The 22,161-nt window shown below is 48.5% G+C and overlaps 1 protein-coding gene across 1 annotated transcript in view; it reads right to left on the bottom strand.

Annotated features, from left to right (window-relative positions):
• The window catches only part of FIBCD1 (fibrinogen C domain containing 1), a 71,816-nt gene extending 53,474 nt beyond the window's left edge, over nucleotides 1–18,342 (bottom strand). The window contains exon 1 of the mRNA XM_028715533.2: nucleotides 17,739–18,342. Within this exon, the coding sequence (XP_028571366.2) occupies nucleotides 17,739–17,810 (72 nt within the window). The 5' untranslated portion in view covers nucleotides 17,811–18,342. The remainder of the gene's footprint in view (nucleotides 1–17,738) is intronic.
• Nucleotides 18,343–22,161: the final 3,819 nt, after the last annotated feature.

Raw genomic sequence — 22,161 nt, 5'->3', positions numbered from 1 at the left:
CACAGTTAAACTATGGAACTCACTTCAACAGGAGGCAGTGATGGCCACCAACTTGGATGGCTTTAACAGATGATTAAACATGGCTATGGTCTACGGTCAGAGGCAGTAATGCTTCTGAAATACCAATTGCTGGAAACTACAGGGGAGGAGAGGGACACAGGTGGCGCTGTGGGTTAAACCACAGAGCCTAGGACTTGCCGATCAGAAGGTCAGCGGTTTGAATCCCCGCGACGGGGTGAGCTCCGGTTGCTCGGTCCCTGCTCCTGCCAACCTAGCAGTTTGAAAGCACGTCCAAGTGCAAGTAGATGAATAGATACCGCTCCAGCAGGAAGGTAAACGGCGTTTCCGTGCGCTGCTCTGGTTTGCCAGAAGCAGCTTAGTCATGCTGGCCACATGACCTGGAAGCTGTACGCCGGCTCCCTCGGCCAATAAAGTGAGATGAGTGCCGCAACCCCAGAGTCAGCCACGACTGGACCTAATGGTCAGGGATCCCTTTACCTTTACCTTTACCTTTACCGGGGAGGAGACGGCTCTTAGGCAAATCCTACTTGTGGGATTCCCACAATAGGCATCTGGTTGGCCACTGTGAGAACAGGATGGTGGCTCTTTGACCTGTTCCAGCAGGCTCTTTTTCCATTCTTTCTCCAGTGTTGGAAGAAGAAGAAGAAGAAGAGGAGGAGAAGTTTGGATTTGATAGCCCGCTTTATCACTACCCTAAGGAGTCTCAAAGCGGCTAACAATCTCCTTTCCCTTCCTCCCCCACAACAAACACTCTGTGAGGTGAGTGGGGCTGAGAGACTTCAGAGAAGTGTGACTAGCCCAAGGTCACCCAGTAGCTGCATGTGGAGGAGCGGGGATGCGAACCTAGTTCACCAGATTACAAGTCTACCACTCATAACCACCACCCCGTGCTTGCTCTTGGAGGCATCAATGCTTCTGAATACCAGTTTCTGGAAGCTGCAGGAGGGAAGAGTGCTCTTCTGCTCAGGCCCTGCTTGTGGGCTTAATGTTGAGGCATCTGGGTGGGCACTGCTGGAAAAGGATGCTGGACTAGATGGGTCATTGGTCTGATCCGGTAGGTTTCTGCTAGGTGATGCCTTAGGTGAGTTTGAGCCCGGTGTGCAAAACCTCAGAATTACTTGGAAGGAAATGCTGCTAGGTGATTAAATACAGGGTGATTAAAATGAATTTTTTTTTTGGGGGGGGGGAGTTGAAGCTGTCACAATGGCTGTTAAACCTATTCTGAAAAAGCAAAGCACCTCTAACAGGCCCACAAAGCAGAATGCTTAAGAACTCCTGCTTGTTATGTGGTGAGATTGGGTGAGGTGAGACCCAGCTGGTGTGAAATGAGAGCTGTTATTTTTCACCTATTCCCCCCTTCTTCCATCTCCATCTCGTAGGGATCAGAGCTTTATGCTCTGACTGACAGATCACATTTCGGAGAATGAAAGGAGCCGGGAGAATAAAGCCGCTCTCCCGGCCCGGGGAACGAACACAGCAGAACGAAGGAGCTTGTCTCACCAAAGGGGAAAGCAGATGAGGGGTTGATACAACAGCCTCATCTCATCCTCCAAGCCCCTTGCAAGCTCGGAAAAGCACAGCGATGCACAGAACAAGCAGTCACTCGGGGCAAATGATCGGGTGCTTTTTGATCGGGAAGGCCGGTGGGGAGAGAGAGCATGTCTCATCCATGGAACTGCCCGGGAACCATCACCGAGATGGTGGCTGGAACATTCTTGGCTCATTTCAAGCTCTGCACCACCCTTGAGGGCACCCCGAGGAAATAGGAATGAGTGATTAGAAGAGGACAAGAGTCTGACGGCAGATTCCAAAGTTCTTTGCTACATATCCTTGAACCCAAATCACCCTCTAATGAAGCATCTCTGATGTAGCAAAGGGAAAAGAGATGCTATTAAGAACATAAAAACATAAGAAGAGGCTGCTGGATCAGACCAGTGGCCCATCTAGACCAGCCTCCTGTTCTCACAGTGGCCAACCAGATGCCCCAATGGGAAACTATCAAGAAGGACCCAAGCACATGAGGACTCTTCTCTCCTGCGGTTTCCAGCATTGGTGTGCAGAAGCAAAACTGTGGAGGCAGAGCAAAGCCATTGTAGCTATAAAGCAGATTCAGGGCAGCACGACTGGTCCCTCCACACTGGGAGCCAAGCCAAGGGGGGGGGGGCGCCACAACTATGACGGAGTACACACTCAGAATGGAAGGCAAGAGGTGGGCTGAATTTTGGTCTTGCACAGGGGCCACTGAATATTGAAAGACCCAAGTCCACCCCTGTTGTAGCTAGCAGTCATTGATAGCCTTGTGCTCCTCCATGTCTAATTCTCTTTTTAAAGCCATCTAAGTTGGTGGCCATCATTCCTCCTGCAGGAGTGAGTTCCATTGTTCAACTGTCTGCTGCATGAAGAAGTCCTTTCATTCGCTTATACTGCATCATCTATCAATGGCTACCAACCATGATGGCTTGGCTTTGCCTCCATGGTCAGAGTCAGTAATGCTTCTGATCACCAGTTGCTGGAAACTGCGAGAGGGGAGAGTGTCCTTGTGCTCAGATCCTGCTAGCAAATTTCCCTTTAAGGCATCTGGTTGGCCACTGTGTGAACAGGATGCTGGACTAGATGGGCCACTGGCCTGATCCAGCAGGGTAGTCCTTATGGCCTTACTCTGTTACCACAATGTGTGGGTGATGGCTGATTGTGAACCATAGCTTTAAAATGACATTTGACAAATCCACAGAGGATAAGGCTATCCATGGTTACTAGTTAGGATGGTCGCCTGCTACCTCCTAGATCATAAGAATATAACCTAAGAAGAGCCCTGCTGGACAGCCCTGTGATCAATCAAGCTTTGCCTGCTATCAGGTTCCAAGTCAACCCATCTCCACCACTTGAGGCAGCGACATCTCCAAGGCTCCACCTCCTGTCAGTAAAAAAACAAAACCCTCTAGGCTTGACTGCACACATAACAACATTTCTCAGGGTCCAACTCCTGACACAGCAAACCCCAGGGGCTCCATTCCATGGCACGGCTCCTGATGCAGCAAATGTTTCTAGGCTCTGCCGCTGTTGTGCTAGAAACTACCCCATTCTGCCTCCTGATCCATTAAGAACTCATCAAGCTCCATCTTTTGCCCAGTCAAAGCCCATCCTGGCTCCACCTAACTGCTCAAATGTTTTTCAAATCACTGGTGACAACCCTAAGCCACTATGGGTAGCGTTTGCCTTTGAACCACTTCATTTCCACTTTTGCTCAGCCACAGAGAGGACTTCAGGAGGGTGCACACTAGTTTAGACCTGTCTGCTCAAAAGAGACCATGATTAAAAGTCCTATCTGCTTAAAAGAGACACGATTAGCCAGTGGCGTAGCGTGGGTTGTCAGCACCCGGGGCAAGGCAAGTAATTTGCGCCCCCTAACCCGTGGATTTGCGCCCCCTAACCTGTGGATTTGCCCTAACCCCAGATGTTGCGCCCGGTGTGGCCGGCCCCCCCTGCACTCCCCACGCTACGCCACTGCGATTAGCTAGCCTCACCCTTTATGTTAGTCATTTCCAAGCTCTGTGCCAACAGCATTTAAACAATGGAAAGGCAGTGAGCTCAAAGGAGCCAGTCCCAGGGGTGCTTACCTGTTGTTCAAAAGCACCGGGGGAGGGGGAGAACCCCAAAAGACTCATTCAGCACAGTGGTAGAGATACCTTCATTTGCCTTTGTGATGTATAGAATGCCCCCCTCTTTTCTTGACATGTTCTGTTGTTATGCAGCAGACCAGTATTGTTTGTTAATGGTTTTGCTTTGTTCACTCCTGTATACGACGTCATAAAAACTCAATTTTTAAAAAACAGTGCACTAGAGTGGTAGAAATTCAAGTTCTGGGCAAATTGTTGCAGAATCTGTATGGATGCTGAAAACCTCAGCAAGGTTTCGCATTGAAGTCGCCCTCCCTCCTCACCCCAAGTGCTAGACAGCAGATGGCAGAAGTTCCCTGGGAGAGCTCTAAGATGCATGCAGCTGGAGGGAGGCAGAGAGAGGAAGGAGCAGCCAAAATCTGTCCCACGAGACGCCCAGCAGGGAGTCAGGGGCAGCTGCATAACTGATGCTTTTATCTCACCTGCAGCTGCAGGGAATTATGACAGAGAGGGAGGTGGAGGCAGAGCTGGCATCAGAGTTTTCATAGGCTCTGGACAACAGAATGCCAGCATAGCTCCTTAGTCCCATTTTGCTGCTAGACATGTGAAAAGAAGATAATGGCTTTGAGCATGTACAATAGGCTTCCTTCTTACATCACTGCATAATAACCACTGCCAACCTCCAAACATCGGAAATTTGTCATGGCCCTAAATCCTGAGCAGTATTCTTTGAGCATGGAATCACAGAATTGTGGAGTTGGAAGGGACCCTGGGGGTCATCTAGTCCAGCCCCTTGCACTACAGGATTCACAGCTAAAGAATCCCTGGCAGATGACCATCCAACTTCTGTTTGAAAACCTCCTCCAAAGGACTTTGTTCCACTGTTAAACAGCTTCTGCTGTCAGAAAGTTCTTCCTAATGTTTAGCTGGAATCTCCTTTCTTGTCTTTTGAGTCTTTTCAAACTGTGAACCAAAGACCATCAATGGTTCTTCTTCATCCTGGAGAAGAGTGACTAGTGGGGTGCCACAGGGTTCTGTCTTGGGCCCGGTCTTATTCAACATCTTTATCAACGACTTGGATGATAGACTCAAGGGCATCCTGATCAAATTTGCAGATGACACCAAACTGGGAGGGGTGGCTAACACCCCAGAGGACAGGATCACACTTCAAAACGACCTTGACAGATTAGAGAACTGGGCCAAAACAAACAAGATGAACTTTAACAGGGAGAAATGTAAAGTATTGCACTTGGGCAAAAAAAATGAGAGGCACAAATACAAGATGGGGGACACCTGGCTTGAGAGCAGTACATGTGAAAAGGATCTCGGAGTCTTGGTTGACCACAAACTTGACATGAGCTAACAGTGTGACGCGGCAGCTAAAAAAGCCAATGCAATTCTGGGCTGCATCAATAGGAGTATAGCATCTAGATCAAGGGAAGTAATAGTGCCACTGTATTCTGCTCTGGTCAGACCTCACCTGGAGTACTGTGTCCAGTTCTGGGCACCACAGTTCAAGAAGGACACTGACAAACTGGAACGTGTCCAGAGGAGGGCAACCAAAATGGTCAAAGGCCTGGAAACGATGCCTTATGAGGAACGGCTAAGAGAGCTGGGCATGTTTAGCCTGGAGAAGAGGAGGTTAAGGGGTGATATGATAGCCATGTTCAAATATATAAAAGGATGTCATATAGAGGAGAGAGAAAGGTTGTTTTCTGCTGCTCCAGAGAAGCGGACACGGAGCAATGGATCCAAACTACAAGAAAGAAGATTCCACCTAAACATTAGGAAGAACTTCCTGACAGTAAGAGCTGTTTGACAGTGGAATTTGCTGCCAAGGAGTGTGGTGGAGTCTCCTTCTTTGGAGGTCTTTAAGCAGAGGCTTGAGAACCATATGTCAGGAGTGCTCTGATGGTGTTTCCTGCTTGGCAGGGGGTTGGACTCGATGGCCCTTGTGGTCTATTCCAACTCTATGATTCTATGACCAAGCCCACACAAAGCTGCCTTAATCTGAGACAGACCGTTCATCCATCTACCTCAGTATCATCTACACTGACTGTCAGCAGTAGTCCAGGGTCCCAGACAAGAGTCTTTTCCATCCCTGCCCTCAGACACATGGGGTTGAACATGGGACCTTCTGAATGTGCAGCAAAACTTCTACCACTGAGAGGCTGCAAACCAGAACAGCTATGCTCTGCCCGAACAGCGGGAAGCAGTAATCCTTCTGAATACCAGTTGCTGTGAGAAGGCTCTCGTGCCCAGGCTCTGCTTGCAGGTTTTCCACAAGCATCCAAGTGGCCACAGTGGGAACATGAGACCGGACTAGATGGGGCACTGGCCTGATTCAGCAGGTTCTTCTTGTGATGAAGGAGAGGATAGAAATCTAATAGCTGTCACAGATTTATCCATAAGGTTGTCTTAAATATTTGAATATCCTTTTGTCATCTCCCCCCTGGACACACGGTAATCTTCTTTTCTGTAAGCTAAACACCCTCTGCTCTTTCAGCCCATCCTCTTGGATTTGTCTTCGCAAGTCCCTTTATCGTCTTCAATACACTAATCTGAAATCCCTTCCCAATTGATCAACATCTGAGGATCACCAGGACTGAACTTGCTTCTCTGAATCACAGGTGGTGCCGGGCGGAGGAATTGAGGGGGGAGGCCAGGACACCTTCTTCCCCCAGCAAGTACTTCACATGTGCACACACACCATTGCTGGACCCTCCTGGTTATTTGAAGGCCCTTTTTACATCATTAGAACACTTTTATTGCTGTTGGTCGATACATCCTAAGGACTCCTGAGCATGCTTATTTGAAAGTTAACTCCATCAAAAATCAATAGGGCTTAACTTCAGAGAGAAAATATATTTTGGGGTGGGAGCGTCCATGTGAAATATATATACCATTATTTCTCTTTTGGAAATCTAACATGAGTAGTGGAGGCTGGTTCATGAAAGCAAGTGTGGTACTGCCCAAACAATATCAGTCTGCCCCCCCCCCCCGCACAGCTGCCTGCCCTCCTATGACCTGGTAGGGAGTACTCCTGGATTCATCTGCTATTGGTCCTCCTGGCTTCCGCCCCACCAGTGCCAAAGAGTCCCAGCCACCATGGATTGGTTGGCTCTGCTTGTCATTGGCCCTTTCATTGGCTCAGGCGCCACCTATCGTTGGCTTCATGGCTATCTACCTTCAGTGGTGGAGCTTCAAGCTTCAGCGGGGGGTGGGGGTGGAGAGCAGTCAAGGGGGCATGGCAGGTGTGCGTCCTGGGGGTGTGGCGCGCCGCCTGCAGGGGCATGGCACGCGTCCTGGGGGCATGGTGTGCCTGCTGCGGGGGTGGGGGCAGCCACGATGGCACCCCACCGGGATCATGCCGCCGGGGGCAGTGTGCTCCCCCCACACCCCTGTTCCTCCGCCGGTGTCTACCATGCCAGTCCCAAAAGATGCCAGCCATCACTGCTACGAGCACATTCTCCCCAAAGCAATAGCCATTGACTGTTTCAGGTATGAGCTGTTGCTGTTGTTGTAGTTATTATAACGATTAATTTATTAATCACCTTCCTATACCACCATCTCCAGGCAATTTATGCCTAACAGTTTTTTGGGTTTTTTTAATACAGAAAATATATTTAAAACAAGATTGAAACCGTAACAAGTGGACACTCATGGTAAAGACTCATTTATCCAACTGGGGAAAGCTATCTCTGGTTGTTTTCAGATAGTGCAGAAAGCAGGCACCTCTGTCTCTCGAAGAGGAATGCTGTTCCACAGAACAGGGGCAGCCACATGGAAGGCCCTGCTGTGAATAACTTCAGAGTGGGTTACTGAGATCTTTGGAACTTCTCAGAGAAACTTTCCCACAATATGCACAGATCTACTGGGTGTATAAGGAATAAGATGGTCTCTCAAGTAACCTGGTCCTAAGCTGTACAGGGACTTACAGGTTAGTATCAAAACTTTGAACTTGGCCTGGTAGCAGATTGACAGCCAGTGCAAATCAAGTAGGGTATTATATGCTGGTGGTAACCAGTGGCGTAGCGTGGGGGGTGCAGGGGGGGCCGGCCACACCGGGCGCAACATCTGGGGTTAGGGCAAATCCATGGGTTAGGGGGCGCAAATCCACGGGTTAGGGGGCGCAAATTACTTGCCTTGCCCCGGGTGCTGACAACCCACGCTACGCCACTGATGGTAACTTACCCTCACAAGCAACCTAGGTGTCATGTTCTACACCATCTGTAAGCCTCTTGACCAACCCCAAGGTTAACCCTCCCAAGAGTACATTACAGTAATCCAACCATGAGGAAGAGTGCAGAGTCCAGTTGCAGAATTCAAGCTTTGTATATAGAAAGTCCCCAGGTTTGGTCTCTGGAATCTCCAGTTTTAAAACCAGAGTTGCAGTTAATGGGTGAGTAAGGGGAAAGTCTCCCTTTGCTTGAGCCCCCAGAGAACTGTTCACAGTCAGTCAATACTGAACTAGATGCTGAATAAAACAGAATTATGCAGCCAGGCTGCAGCTCAGTGGCAGAGCACATGCTTTGCATGCAGAATGCTCCGGATCTAATCCCTGGCATCTCAAACTACAAAAGGATATTGGGCAGAAATTGGGACTGGGATCCCTGGAGATCTACATCAGTCAAAGCAGCTAGCAAAGCTAGCCGGTGGTGTGACTCTGTAACAAAGCAGTTTTTATAGGCTGATCATCTCTTCTGACTTCCAAACAAAGCTGCCCACGTTCTCAGGTAGATAAGACAGTGCTCAGAACTTAAGGCTGGTTGCTCTTTTGCCTGGCTCTTTTAGGCATGAACTTAAGGGCACACATCTGGGGCCCTTGAGCATGAGGTAGCTATGTACTCTGCCCCTGAGTGCATGGGCATCCAATGAAGCTGAATTCTGGAAGACTCAGGACAGACAAAGCAAAGGACTTATTCACACAGCACACAGTTAAAACTATGGAACTTGCTCCCACAATGGAGGCAGCGATGGCCACCAACCTGGATGGCTTTAAAAGAAGATATATGGAGGATAAGGCTAATTAATGGAGGATGGTGCTGTGGGTTAAACCACAGAGCCTAGGACTTGCTGATCAGAAGGTCGGTAGTTCGAATCCCCACGACGGGGTGAGCTCCCTGCTCCTGCCAACCTAGCAGTTCAAAAGCACGTCCAAGTGCAAGTAGATAAATAGGTACCGTTCCGGCGGGAAGGTAAACGGCGTTTCAGTGCGCTGCTCCGGTTCGCCAGAAGCAGCTTAGTCATGCTGGCCACATGACCCGGCTCCCTCAGCCAATAAAGCGAGATGAGCGCCGCAACCCCAGAGTCACTCACAACTGGACCTAATGGTCAGAGGTCCCTTTACCTTTACCTTTACCTTTAAGGCTACTAGACAAAACGACTATGTTCTGCTTCCAAGGTCAGAGGCAGTAATAATTCTGAATCCCAGGTGTTGGAAACCACAGGAGGTGAGTGCTCTTGTGCTCAGGTCCTGCTTTTGGGTTTCCCACAGGTATATGGTTGGTTTCTGTGAGAACAGGATGCTGGACTAGATGAGCCAATGGCCTGATTCAGCAAGGCTCGTCCTATGTTCTCCCTCCACTGTCTGAAGCTGTGTGCCTCTGAATACCAGATGCTAGGGAACACAAGCTAGGAGAGTGCTGTTGCATGTGCCTTCCTTCCTGGATGGCCACTGTGGGAAGCAGAAAGCTGGACTAGATGGACCATAGGCCTGATCCTGCAGGCTCTTATAAGAAAGGGGGAACTCACGGGTTTCCATCTGCGCCCCCTCTATTCCAATAGCACACATGGTCCTTGAGCCCATGGCATTGACATGATCTATACCATACATTCCTTACCAATATGAAGCAATAACTATCCTGTTGCAGCCCTTCCAAGGCAAAACACTCCAGGGCTTAACCAGATCACTGAGAAACAAGCTGGTGTTGAACCATGACTTGCAACGTAATTCCTTCTGAATGTGCTGCATGATACTTTTCTGGTTTACAAACACACACACACAATCACACACACACACACACACACACACACACACAAAGTTTCATAACTTCCTTTTTTTTAAAAAAAATAAACGGTTGTGTTTCACCTCCTGCTGTGATAACAAGGATTGATCCCCTTCACGGTACTTCTTTCCTGTAATCTAGTCTGAGCCACCGCATCTGTTGCCTTCCTAGGGAGGATTTTACACCGCACAGCACTTTTAAGTGGGATTGTGGTCTGGGAGGATTAGATCTCATGCTCCCAAATCTCAGAGAACCTGGTTGTCTTCCTGACAAGGCACTCACTAACCTAGTCAGCTGTGAAAGACACTTTCAAACATTGGCAAAGGCAGGTTCTACGCCCGCCTTACAAAAGTGCCCTCATCAAATTCAGTACAAACATCTCATTTTGCATGTGTTGGAAAAGAAAAAGGATTACAGACGTTTCCAACAGCCTAAACGGGAGGGATGTTTATAGACTGGGACGAGCTATTGGCTGGTGCATGTGATATCAACAACCCAATTTTCCTCTGCCTGGACCTAAAGCACTTTAGCAACTTTTAAATGAGCACTTCCACAATTCTTTCTTTCATGCCAAAGAATGAGCCCATAAGAAAGCATCATTTGTATGTCAAAGGATAGTAACAAAAATACTAGGGGCTGCCCCCCTGCTCATATTGCTCACCAACCCTGCCTGTGTCCCAACATCCCTGCTTTATTCAAAACTATGCTGTTGTTTAAAATTGCCATTTTAAAACCTGCCTTCTCTTTTGCCTTCTGCCCCAACTTCATGCAAATACAGGATTCGGATGAGACACTACAAATTCTTCAGTGGGGATTTTGTGATGACACCCTTACATTTTAATGTATATAGGAAGAAATAACCATTTTTTAAAAAAATAAAAAGTAAGTGTGGTCTGGAAAATGTTTTTGAAATGCTTTAGATAGCAGCTGGGGAAGGTGGTAGTGATCTGATCAGGACTAGAACTCTGGTGTGTAGGAAGGTGGGGAGAATTGCAGCAATGGGCAAGATTAACACTTCCCACCTTAATCTATCTGATTTCCCCAATTCCAGATTGGGATCCCCCAAACAAAGCTGCTTATTCCCCCCTAAAGGAAAAAATGTGATTCCTGCATTGCAAGTTGGACTAGATGCGTCCCTTTCAACTCCACAGTTCGGTGATTCTGTGATTCTGTGTGGCCAATTCTAAGTAGAGAAGTTAAAAACACTTTTAGAGAAATGTGTTTCTCTAAAAGACTAATTTTGAATATGCTTTTTTATTCTTTTTTAAATGCAAAATGGCCTAAGATTCTGTGACAACCACCTTCATCAGATGGTGCATTGAGACAACTGAGGAAGCTGGTTGTCATCTCTGAACATTCATTCCATTTTCTACTAGAAAGAACCTTATTCAGAGCTAGTCTCAAGGGGCGCTCAAACACATTTCTCTTTATTCCTGAAGACAAACATGGCTTTTGTATTGATATCAGTTAACGTGACATGTCATTTGGCTCTGAAAATTAGGCCAAACTCAGTAGGTCAAACTATACACTCTGGGATGTATTCAAACAAGTTTGTTTTTTCCCCAGAACAAACCCATTGAAATTGAAAAATATTAAGTTAGGTCCATTCATTTCAATAGGTTTACTCTGAGTAAACCTTAATTTTAAAAACTCTATTTTAGTAATAGTATGGCTGGTTTTGTTTTGTTTTGCCAATTCATCATACAAAGGGAAAGTAATCACATAGGGAGGGCCCTGATCCAGAAAACAGCACCCTTGGAGGCAACAATGACCCAATGTAGTACAATGGTTAGAGTGCAGGACAAGGGCTTGGGAGACACCTAAACATTAGGAAGAACTTCCTGACAGTAAGAGCTGTTCGACAGTGGAATTTGCTGCCAAGGAGTGTGGTGGAGTCTCCGTCTTTGGAGGTCTTTAAGCAGAGGCTTGACAACCATATGTCAGGAGTGCTCTGATGGTGTTTCCTGCTTGGCAGGAGGTTGGACTCGATGGCCCTTGTGGTCTATTCCAACTCTATGATTCTATGAGACCAGGGCAGGGGCGCCGACTTATAAAAAATATTGGGGGGGCCCATACCAGGGTCCTGCCCCGGGAAGTTTTCTAAGTTCCAATGTCAGCGGCGCCCAGCAGAGCAGCCCTCTCGGGCATGGCAGCCCAGCTCTCCCAGCCCCCGGGGGCCGCCCTCCTCCCTCGCGCACCCGCAGCGTTCCCGCCCGGGGAGGCGGCACCCCCAGGAGAGGCGGCGGCGGCAGCCGCCGCCGCACGCAGCCCGGGCTCCCCTCGCCGGCCGCGGGAGCCAAGGCGCGCGACGAGGGCAGCCGAGGAAAGGAGCGCGCGGCCCCGTCCCGCCCTCACCACTCACCCTTCTGCAGCGGCCCCGCCGCGGCGGCGGCGACTCCCGCAGCGCCTTTTCCGCAAGGCCCGGGTGACATCACCGGCGGAGGACATTTCCGCTGCGCGCGCCCAATAATTTTCTTAAATTATTGGGGGGGGTGGAGCCCCCCCAATAAATTTATTGAGGGGGCTCGGGCCCCCTCAGGCCCCATGGAGTCGGCGCCTATGGACCAGGGTTCAAATCCACCACTCAGTCATGAAGCTCACTAGGTGAGCTTTGGCCAGACACTTGCTCATAGCCCAACATTCCTCACAGGGTTGTTGTGATGATTACATGGGGAGATGGAGAAGTATGTAATTGAGCTTCTTGAAGGAAAGGTGGGATAAAATGTAATAAATGAAGCAAGAGGAGGTGGAGGAGGAGGATAGAAAGCCCCCAATCTTTCTTGGGAGAGGGGAGAGTACATGGCTGCTTTTCCTTCAAAATAAAAGTGTAGTGATAATGTGTACTTAAGTCCCTTGCAAACCATAATGTATTGAAGGGTTAAGTGGCTAGACAAGAGTCCCATTATGAGAAGCCTACAAGCAGTACCTGAGTGCAACAACCATTCTTCTCACTTGTGCTTCCCAGCAACTGATACTCAGAAGCAGATTGCCTCTGACAGCGGAGGCAGAACACAGGGCAGTAAACTTTAGTTGGTAAGTGAATACTGTAAACTGAAGCATTAGTTGGTTCATTAGGAAAGGTACATTTCAATATTTGAGACTTGAGAGCCTGTAAATATGCCGGTATATTTTTTGGAAGCTACTTTGAGTTTAGTATGTTAACTGCAACAGCAGACCTTACTGTTTACAATTTGACATGCACACACCGCAAGCAGGCTCTGTATCCTTGTCCTACACAAAGGTCCCAACCAGTTAGGGATCACCTACTGAATGCACTCACAGAGGTGTGAAGCCAGAAAAGAGAGCCCACGACCTTCCAGATGCTGTTGGACTCTAACTCCCATCAGCCCCAGTCAACAACTGCCAATAGTCAGGGACAATGAGAGTTGGAGTCCAACAATTCATGGAGAGTCACAAGTTCTCTTCCCAACTCTCAACACACGTTATGTGTAGGGCCTGCTATCCACAGCTGCAGTCTTTTGCACACTAAAACTGGAAGTAAATTCTACTGAAATCAGCAGATGAGCCGGCGGGTGGGGGGGACACATACACAAAAGGAAGGACAGCGAATCTGATGTCTCCGCTAAACATTAGAATGGAAGTCATATTATCAAAATCCTTGGCAGGGAGGAAGCAGTACAAGGAAAATCCTTTTGCAAAGAAATTATCCAATTTTGGCTGTTACAAGGTCTGCTGATTTGAGAGATTTGGGAAGGGAGAGAACAGGCAGAGAAACATATTCTAGATGAAAAAGGGTGGTTTATCAAGTCTTCTTTGTTTCGATAGGGGGACAGGGGTCTGATGCCCCAAAATGGTCCTACAGATCTAGCACCCAGTGAGTAGCACGTGTAGCATAACATGTGGTGTGTTTCCCCCCTTCTCACAGGAGGATGGAAGGTTCAGAGAGAACTAGGCTGAGGCAGCAAAGGGTTGTTGGCAGGAACAAACAGGGAGTTGCATCTCAGTGGCAAAGCTCTGCATGGAGGATGGAGAGAGGTGTGTGCATGTAAACATAGAAACAAGTCTAAAGTAACATTTGCATCCATTGCTTGTCCTTCTTTCCCCTCTGGCTCCCCACATGTTGCTGGAATGTGGCCCCCCCAAAGGAATGCGGCCCTTGGGTTTAAAAAGTTTCCCCACCCCGACATAGATTATTTAACATTACTGTTGCACACTTCTCCAGGCTATTTTACTTCTACTACTGCAAACTCCTCCTTAAAAGGCGGCTAGTCTTCATTGCGCCAGGCTTCCTGCACATTCCCAGCAGCACAGGCAGTGCTTCCTGTGTATGAGTTTGTTCTTTAACGATCCTAAACAGCACTTCATCCAAATTGACCCCAGGGTGCTGTGTAATACTAATAACAATAATCAATTTACAACAGTGGAATATAAATCTTGTTTAAAACAAGTAAGAAGCTTACAATATCCCTGCTGGTGCAGGCCAAAGGGGGCCCATGTGGTCAGAGGCAGTAATACTTCTGATCAACTGCAGGGGAGACTTGCTCTTCTGCTCAGGTCCTGCTTGCAGTTTTCCTACTGAAGCATCTGGTTAGTCACTGGGAGGACAGGATGCCAGACTAGATGGGCCATTGGCCTGATCCAGCAGGCATTTCTTATGTTCTTGTGGCCAGTCATGACACCCAGAAGCTGGACTTGAAGGCAGCAGTTCTCGCTAGTTGTTTGTCTCTGGCATCTAAAGTAGTAAACTGCTTCTAAGCCTGGAGGTTATGTTACAATTGTGTATTGAAGGTGCTGGAGGCTTGCCCATTTGGGTGAAAAGGGCACTGCCCCACCAACCTTTCCCCCCAGGCAAAACCCATTTGCCTGTCTTCTTACTCGCAAGGAGTCCAGCGGGTGCCCCTGGGTGTCAGCTTCTTCCTCCTTAGTCTCAGTGTCGCCCCTTGTAGAAGGGGTGGGAGACAAAACTAGAATTAGTTGGCTCCACTTCTAATTGGCTCTGGCTCTGCCTACAGCTTGTCTTCTGCCTACTATCATCAAGAGCCACTGTGGTGTAGTGGTTAGAGCACCAGACTAATCCCCACCCAGCCATGAAGTTCACTGGGAGACACTGAGCCACTTACTACCTCTCTTAGCCTAACCTACCTCACAGGGTTGTTGTGGGGATTAAAATGAAGAGTTGGAGAGAACCATGTACATGCAAATGCAGTCAATCAATCAATCAATCAATCAATACCATTTCTTGCAACAACAGAGTGCCTCTGGGCTCATAAAGGAACATGTGAGTTTTCTATAGGCGCTTTGGAGAGGGGGGGTGCAAGGTGGGGAGTGTCATTCCCCCTCTCCCCCAGCCTGTTTATCCATTTGCCTGCCTTGTGGCTCAGCCTCTGAGTCAGAGAGAAAGAGAGTGACATTCTGTCTGTAAATAAATAAACTAAATAATTCAAGGAGGATTTTGCCAACAGCCAGCAACACAGGTTCCAAGAGGGTCCCTGGGGAAGGTTGCGTGTGTGTGCAGGAGGGTGAAGCTGGGAGTGAATGTACAGAGCCTGCCATCCTGAAACTCCAGCGAGAGACCTGTGCACGCCTGCTAATCTCGCACAAACAGAGGTGAGGGTTGCCAGGGCGGATGATGGGCTCCCAGCCACCCAACTCCACAGTGTTTCAGAGAGAGCACCTGTTCCAAAGACCGCTGCTAGCCATGCACCTGCGTCCTCCACCCCTATCCTGGCAGCAGTGGATGACCGGATGCCACTCAACTTGGCAGCATAGGGAAGGGGGTGATGGTTTGAAGAGGACAGCCCAGAGCTCAGCAGCAGAACATCTGTTTTGCATGCAGAAGGTCCCAGGTTCAATCCCCAAGAGCACCTCCAGGTGGGGCTGGGAAAGACTCCCTGCCTGAAAGCTCTGGAGAGCAGCTGCCGTCAGTGCAGACAATCTTGGGCTAGATGGACCCATGTCTGAGTTATGCTAAGTTCTTTTTAAAAAACCAGTCTTTTCTTCAGAGCCACAAGGTCTGTGATCTTAGAATTGTAGAGTTGGGAGGGACGCTGAGGATCATCTAGTCCAACCTCCCTGCAATGCAATATTGCTTTATTTTTCGGGAAAGAGCCGTAGCTCAGTGGCTGGGCATCTTGCCTTGCATGCGGAAGGTCCCAGGCTCAGTCTCCAGGCAGGAGTTGGAGACACAACCATTGCCTGAAACCCTGTAGGGCTACTGCCAGTCAGTGTAGGCAATCCTGAACTAGATGGTCCAATGGTCTGGCTCTGAACAAGACAGCTTCTTTTGTTCACAGAGAGCATCCATAGCTCAGTTTTAGAGCATCTGTCTGGGAAGCAAAAAGTCCCAGTTTAATCCCTGGCATGGGCTGGGAAACTCTTCCTGCTTGAACCCCCTGGAGAGCTGCCACTGGTCAGTATAGACAGTACTGAGCTTGATGGGGCCAATGGCTTGGCCCAATAAAAACCACTTTCCTATGTTTCTGTTGAAATCAGCCTTTAATTCAGCAACCTAAAGCCTAGAACATGATTTCATTTGATGGGATGGGCTGCTGTATAGTGGTAGGACACCTGCTTCTGCATGCAGAAGGCTCCAAGTTCAATTCCCAGCACCTCCAGGTATGTCTGGAAATGCCCACTGCCCTGAAATCCTGGGGAGCTGCTGCCGTTCCGTGTAGACAGTACTGGTGGTAGATGGAACCAATGGTCTGACAGTTACCTATGATCCTGTACAATTGTATTTAAAACTATGAGGACTAGAATCTTTACTTTTAGGGGAAGGGGCTTAGCTCAGTTGTAGACTACCTGCTCTGCAGGTGAAAGATCTCAGGTTCAGTCCCTGGCATCTCTAGGTAGGGCTGGGGGGAAACTCTGTGGGAGCAGCTACCCATCAGTATACCAGATGAACTCACTATAAGGCAGTTTATTGTGTTTTTGTTACTGGCAAGGGCTGTAGCTCAATAGCACAGCATGTCCTCCATGCAGAAGGTACCACGTTCAACCCACAGCATCTTCAGGTAGGGTTGGTATGAGACTCCCTGTCTGAGACCCCTAGAGAGCAGCTGATCCTGAGCTAACTGGACCAGTGGTCTGTCTCAGTATAAAACACCTTCCTATATCTCTATTTAATTCAGCTCTTGATTCAAAATTATGAGGACTAGCATCTTGCTTTGCTTTTCATGGAAAGCTCACAGCTCAGTGGTAAAGCAACTGCTTTGCATGCAGAAGGTCCCAGTTTCCGTCCCTGGCATCTCCAGGTTGAATTGGGAAAGACCCCCTGCCTGAAGTCCTGGAGAGCTGCTGCCAGTCAGTGTGGACAGTACTGAGCTAATTGGACCAATGATCTGACATAAGGCATCCCCTTATGTCCATACTGAATCCCAGAGACTAGGATCCTATTTGTATTTTTAATGGAAGGGCCTTGCTTGGCGACAGAACATCTGCTTTGCATGCAGAAAGTCCCAGGTTTGATCCCTGGCATCTCCAGGTAGGGCTGGGAGAGGCTCCCCATCTAAAACTCATGGAGAGCTGGTCCTGAGCTAGATCAGCCAGTGGGTTGACTGGCAGCTAAGAGGGAAACCACCTCACATGGCTGAATGGGCAAAAGTGTACCATCCGCGTGTCCCCAAATACTTCTACATCTTTTTAATTTTGTGCAAAGATACTGCAGTCACATTGCAGGACTGGGCACAGGAAGGGGAGAGGAGCATCAACAGGAGGATAAAAAAGTTTTTGGGTGGCTGGTTTTCTAAGAAACAGAGAGAAAGCAGTGCATCCTGTATCCTGTCCAATCCAAAGCCTCCATCCTTTTAATCTAGAGTGACTCTGGATGGAGATGGTTACATCCTCAAGTGCAGAGGAATATTAATATAGCTTGTGTACTGTTAGGAAGGGATCAGATCCTCTTATTTAGCCCCATATTAATCACCTGATTGTAAGTATAAATGAGGGTAACTAATCCAAATTAAACATCCAATTGTGCCCCCTCCAATTTCCTTTTGTACATCTCTCTTTCTCCATCGATACCAGTTCCTCTCTCCTTCACTCAGGGTTTATCCTCCTACCCCCGTTCTTCTATTCCTTGCCTCTCTTAGACCACCATCCTCACTTAATTTTTTTTTAAAAAAATGCTTACCTGGGATTTCTCCTGCGGACCGTCTTCCAGCTGAGAGGCTCCCCCCACGTTTTTCCACCGATCGTTGACCATCTTCTGGATAGGGTGGTGAAAAGACTGGTGGAGATAAAACACAGATCCCACAAACGCAACTGAGGGTCGCCCCGGCGATGCCGCAACTCCAAAGTGGTACCCAAGGGGGTGTGATGGAGAGAGTCTCTCTCCCACCACCACCACCCCGCCCACCAAAAAGAGTTCCAAACGAGAAGCAGGAAGAAGACAGGCAAAGGATTGCTTCCCAAGCGCTGGGAAGAGAAAAGGGCTGGATAGGAAAACGCACAGAGCAATTTTGCCTCCTGGTGGGGTCTTGAGGTTCCTTCCTCTAGCTTAGCAGATCCTTTTACCTGCGCTCGCTCGCTCGCTCGCTCTCCCTCCCTCCCTCCTCCCTCGCTCTCTTTCTGCCAGGATCTCAGGAAGATTTGGAGCGGGGACGGGGAGGGACCTGCCGCATCTGCAAGAAACTGAGGGGGAATCTCTCTCTCTGCGTTTCCAGGCAATCCCCTCTTCTTTCTCTTTTTGGCTAGACAAAACAAGCCCACTTTTGCAGGAAGGATGTGCGTGCGTGGCGGGGTGGTGGTGGTGGTGGTGGTGGTAATGAAGGGCTGCTTGAGGGAGGAAAGAAGGAAGGAAGGAAGGAAGGAAGGGGAGGCGATGGTGATGACCCACCTAGAGAAAACTTCCCCTCTTGGGAATGCTGATGGTGGGGCGCGCGCGCGCGCGTATGTTGAGGGGTGGGAGCGGGTACTGAAGCTGTCTGGCCGAAGCTCGCGGCACTTCTGCCGCTTAGGGAAAGCCGAAGCAGGCAGCGCGGCGGGATGAGGTGTGGGGGTGCCGAGACGCGAGGTTCCTCCGCGCGCGCGCGCGTCAGGCTGGCAGGAGTTTCTTGCGCGTGTGAACTTGGAGACGCGTAGCGAGGCGATCGCCTTCCGCACCTCCGCGCGTTATACTAACTGTTAAGCTACGATACTACTACTAGTAGCATAGTATTGTATAGCTTAGTGAAACTATACTACTATTACTAGTATACATACTAGTATTGCTGTTACTAATACTATCGATATCACAGATGCTACTATTACTACGAATACTGCTGAAAGTAATGTTATTACTAATAATGATAATAATGCAGCAGGCTCTATTCCTTCTCTCCCGAGGGGAACCAACACTCCCAGAAGATGGAAACACACATACACTCGTTTACATACAGGAAGGGAGGCGTTCACACACACATAAGTACACACCAGAAAGTTGTTAATGAAAACGTGCCCTATCTTCTAACCGCTCCTCAGTCGCAACTCTCTTTTTCTCCCCTTTACCCACCGCTCTGCAACCTGCTTGGCTTCGGGCTGCGTTCACACGTGCAGCTTCCTTCCTTCCGCACCTGAACAGGGCGCCCTCAAGCGACGCCTGCTGTGTGTGAATGGGCGGGGTGGGGTAGGCACGAACCTTTCCCTCCGCCCCACCACACCACACGGTTACTGAGGTGCCAACTTGAATAAAATATTGTGGGGGCCCAGGTAAGCCCCGCCCTGCATAATCGATCACATGATGCAGTGCACACACACACACACACACACACACACTCTATTTGAATGGAAATGTCCATCAACTTTGTTGCCTCAAATATTTTATTGCGGGGGCCGAAGCCCCCCAAGGCCTCTAGGAGTTGGCTCCTGTGCACGGTTACATTTTTCCTGGCCCTTCTAGCCGCCAGGCTTCACGAGGGAGCTGCTTCAGTCGCGCGCTCCTTGAGGGCAGAAAACAGCCAGCAAGGTGAAGCGTTTCACATGCCGGCTCCGCGGCGCTACAAGGCTTTGGACAGCCAGTTGTGGCCAGGCAGAGAGCCTGCCTGCACGGAATCTCCAGGCAGAGTCAGAGGAATCTCATTTTGTAACCCTGGGGAGCCGCTGCCAGTCAGTGTAAACAATTCTGAGCTAGGTGGGTAAGCGGGCTGACAGTATGAGGCAGATTCCTATGTTCCATTGAGAAACAATGTACATTAGCATCTAAAGAGGATGGGTAGGCTGGAGGACCATTAAATCCAGGGTCTAAAATTACCTAACTGCACCACTGATTTAAGTTATAACTAATCTACACTATGTGAGTGAATTGGCCATTTGAGAGGAAAAAGAATTAAGCTTGCCTGGGTATTCTCTCTCTCTCTCTCTCTCTCTCTCTCTCTCTCTCTCTCTCTCACACACACACACACACACACTACAAAAATTTGTTTAATTTTCTTCCTTTTCTTCCTTCAAAGAACTCAGGGCAGTGTCTATGGTTCTCCTCATCTCACTCACCCATTTCATTCTCACAAGAACCCTTCAAGGTAGAGCAGGTTAAAAATGAGTGGCTGTCCACTGCAGTAGTTAGAGGTTTGGACTGGGACCTGGGAAACTAGGGTTCAAATTCCCCACTCAGACATGAAGCTCGCTGTGTGATCTTGGGCCAGGCACTGGCTCTCAGACTAACCTACCTCACAGGGTTGTTGTGGGGATTAACTGAGGAAAGGTGGACAGACAACATACACCTCCTTGAACTCCTTGAAGAAAAAGGTGGGATAGAATTGCAATAAATGAAATGAATGCAAATGAAAATGAAACAAATGAAACAAATGCTATTCAGAGGTGGATTGCTCCTGCACATGGAGGTTTCACTACCCCCGATGTGGCCCATAAGAACCTAAGAGCCTCATTCAATCCACCTTGGGCCAGGACACTTGTTTTTCACAGTGGCCAATCAGATGTGTTTTGGGAAGTTTGCAAGCAAGGCATGGAGGCAACACAAGCTTCCCTGGGTTTTTCCCCAAGTACCTGGTAGACTGCCCCTGGATCTACAGTAGAGTTTCATTTTACTGTAACCATTGCAGAGCTGCATGCGCATTGCACAGGATAGGGCGAGATTTAAATTATTTCAGATAATAATAGTGGAAAGGTTGGTTGTTGAGGGACAAGCTGTCTCTGAGGGGCATTTTCTGCCATTAATTATTGTCTCATTGAGGAAAACTCAAATAAATTTCCGCAGGACCATCTTGAAAACTGCTGCCCTAGAAAGACGAAAAGAAAGATTTATGTGTGTAGCTTCTGGGTGTGATTTCCATTAGAAAAATGCATGTTCCTGGACTGCCAGAACATGTCAAGAAATTGCCACTTAATCAACTTGCATTAGCCACTTAATCAACTTGAATTACTTCCATTAATCAGAGGGTCTCCTCCAGCAATACTAAAGTAAGGAAGGCATTCCTCATGTAAAATATTTTTATAACACTTCTCATTCAAATAATACAGCCCAAAAAAACTCAGTATAAAAAGAACAACAAGTATAATCCTGCAACCTGTATAAATCATGCAAACATGCCTGTTCTCTCTTGTTTTGGATGATCTTTTTAAAAAACACACATACCATATTTTGCATAATCTAGCACAGGCTTCCTCAACCTCTGCCCTCCAGAAGTTTGAGACTACAATTCCCATCACCCCTGACCATTGGTCCTTCCAGCTAGGGATCATGGGAATTGTAGTCTCAAAACATCTGGAGGGCTGAGGTTGAGGAAGCCTGATCTAGCATGGTTTCGCTGGCCATAGGGCAAAGTAATACGTTTAGTGTGGAGAACCTATGGACTTACAGATGTTGCTGGATGATAACTCCCATCATCTCTGGTCATTGGCCATACTTGCTGGGGCTGATGGGAACTGCAGTCCAGCAACAACAGGAGGGCCAATGGCTCTCCATTCCTGCTACATTTGACTAGGAGGTCTCTCCCCCCCCCCAACCACTGAGAAAAACTTGCCTCAGCCACCCAGACTGCTTTTGTGATGACTCTAAGCTTTGCCTTTGCCTTTCTTGCACCCACAAGGACTAGAAACTTGGTGCTGGTTTTGTTCAAAAAGCCAGTAAGCTGGATTCTGAGGCCAATGCAACATTTTATGCTTTCACAGTACTTCTGCAGAGCTGCACCATGTCCTGACTATTCACGGCAGGTATGTTTTGGCTATTGCATCACTTACTCACGGGCTCACTTGTTCGTTTTTCTTCCTAATGCAATGGGGTGAGGATAAAAGAATGCGTTCCAATCTCAGCCTTGGCAGGCAGGTATGAGTTTCTTAATTGGCAGCAGATTTCAGCACTGTCAATCAAGTTAAGCTTCCTGCTCCATCTGACCAAAACCTGTTTTCTTTCCCACCTGCATTCCCTGACCCCTCCCCCAAAGAAAAAAAATAGCAATCTGATTCTGCCAGGATTTGACACTGCATAGATGGCTGCAGATTGGGGGGGGGGGTCTCCATGCAGAGCTCAGCAAACTCCAGAAAACAAGTGTCTGTGGCAAAGGACACCCCCCCCCCCAGCTAAACTGAAGTAGGAGAAGGGAGCTCCTTCTCTGAGGAAA

This window comes from Podarcis muralis, chromosome Z, assembly GCF_964188315.1.
Source record: "Podarcis muralis chromosome Z, rPodMur119.hap1.1, whole genome shotgun sequence".
Lineage (NCBI taxonomy): Eukaryota > Metazoa > Chordata > Lepidosauria > Squamata > Lacertidae > Podarcis > Podarcis muralis.
Note: the sequence above shows the minus strand (reverse complement) of the source record. Positions and strands in the feature narration are given on the sequence as shown.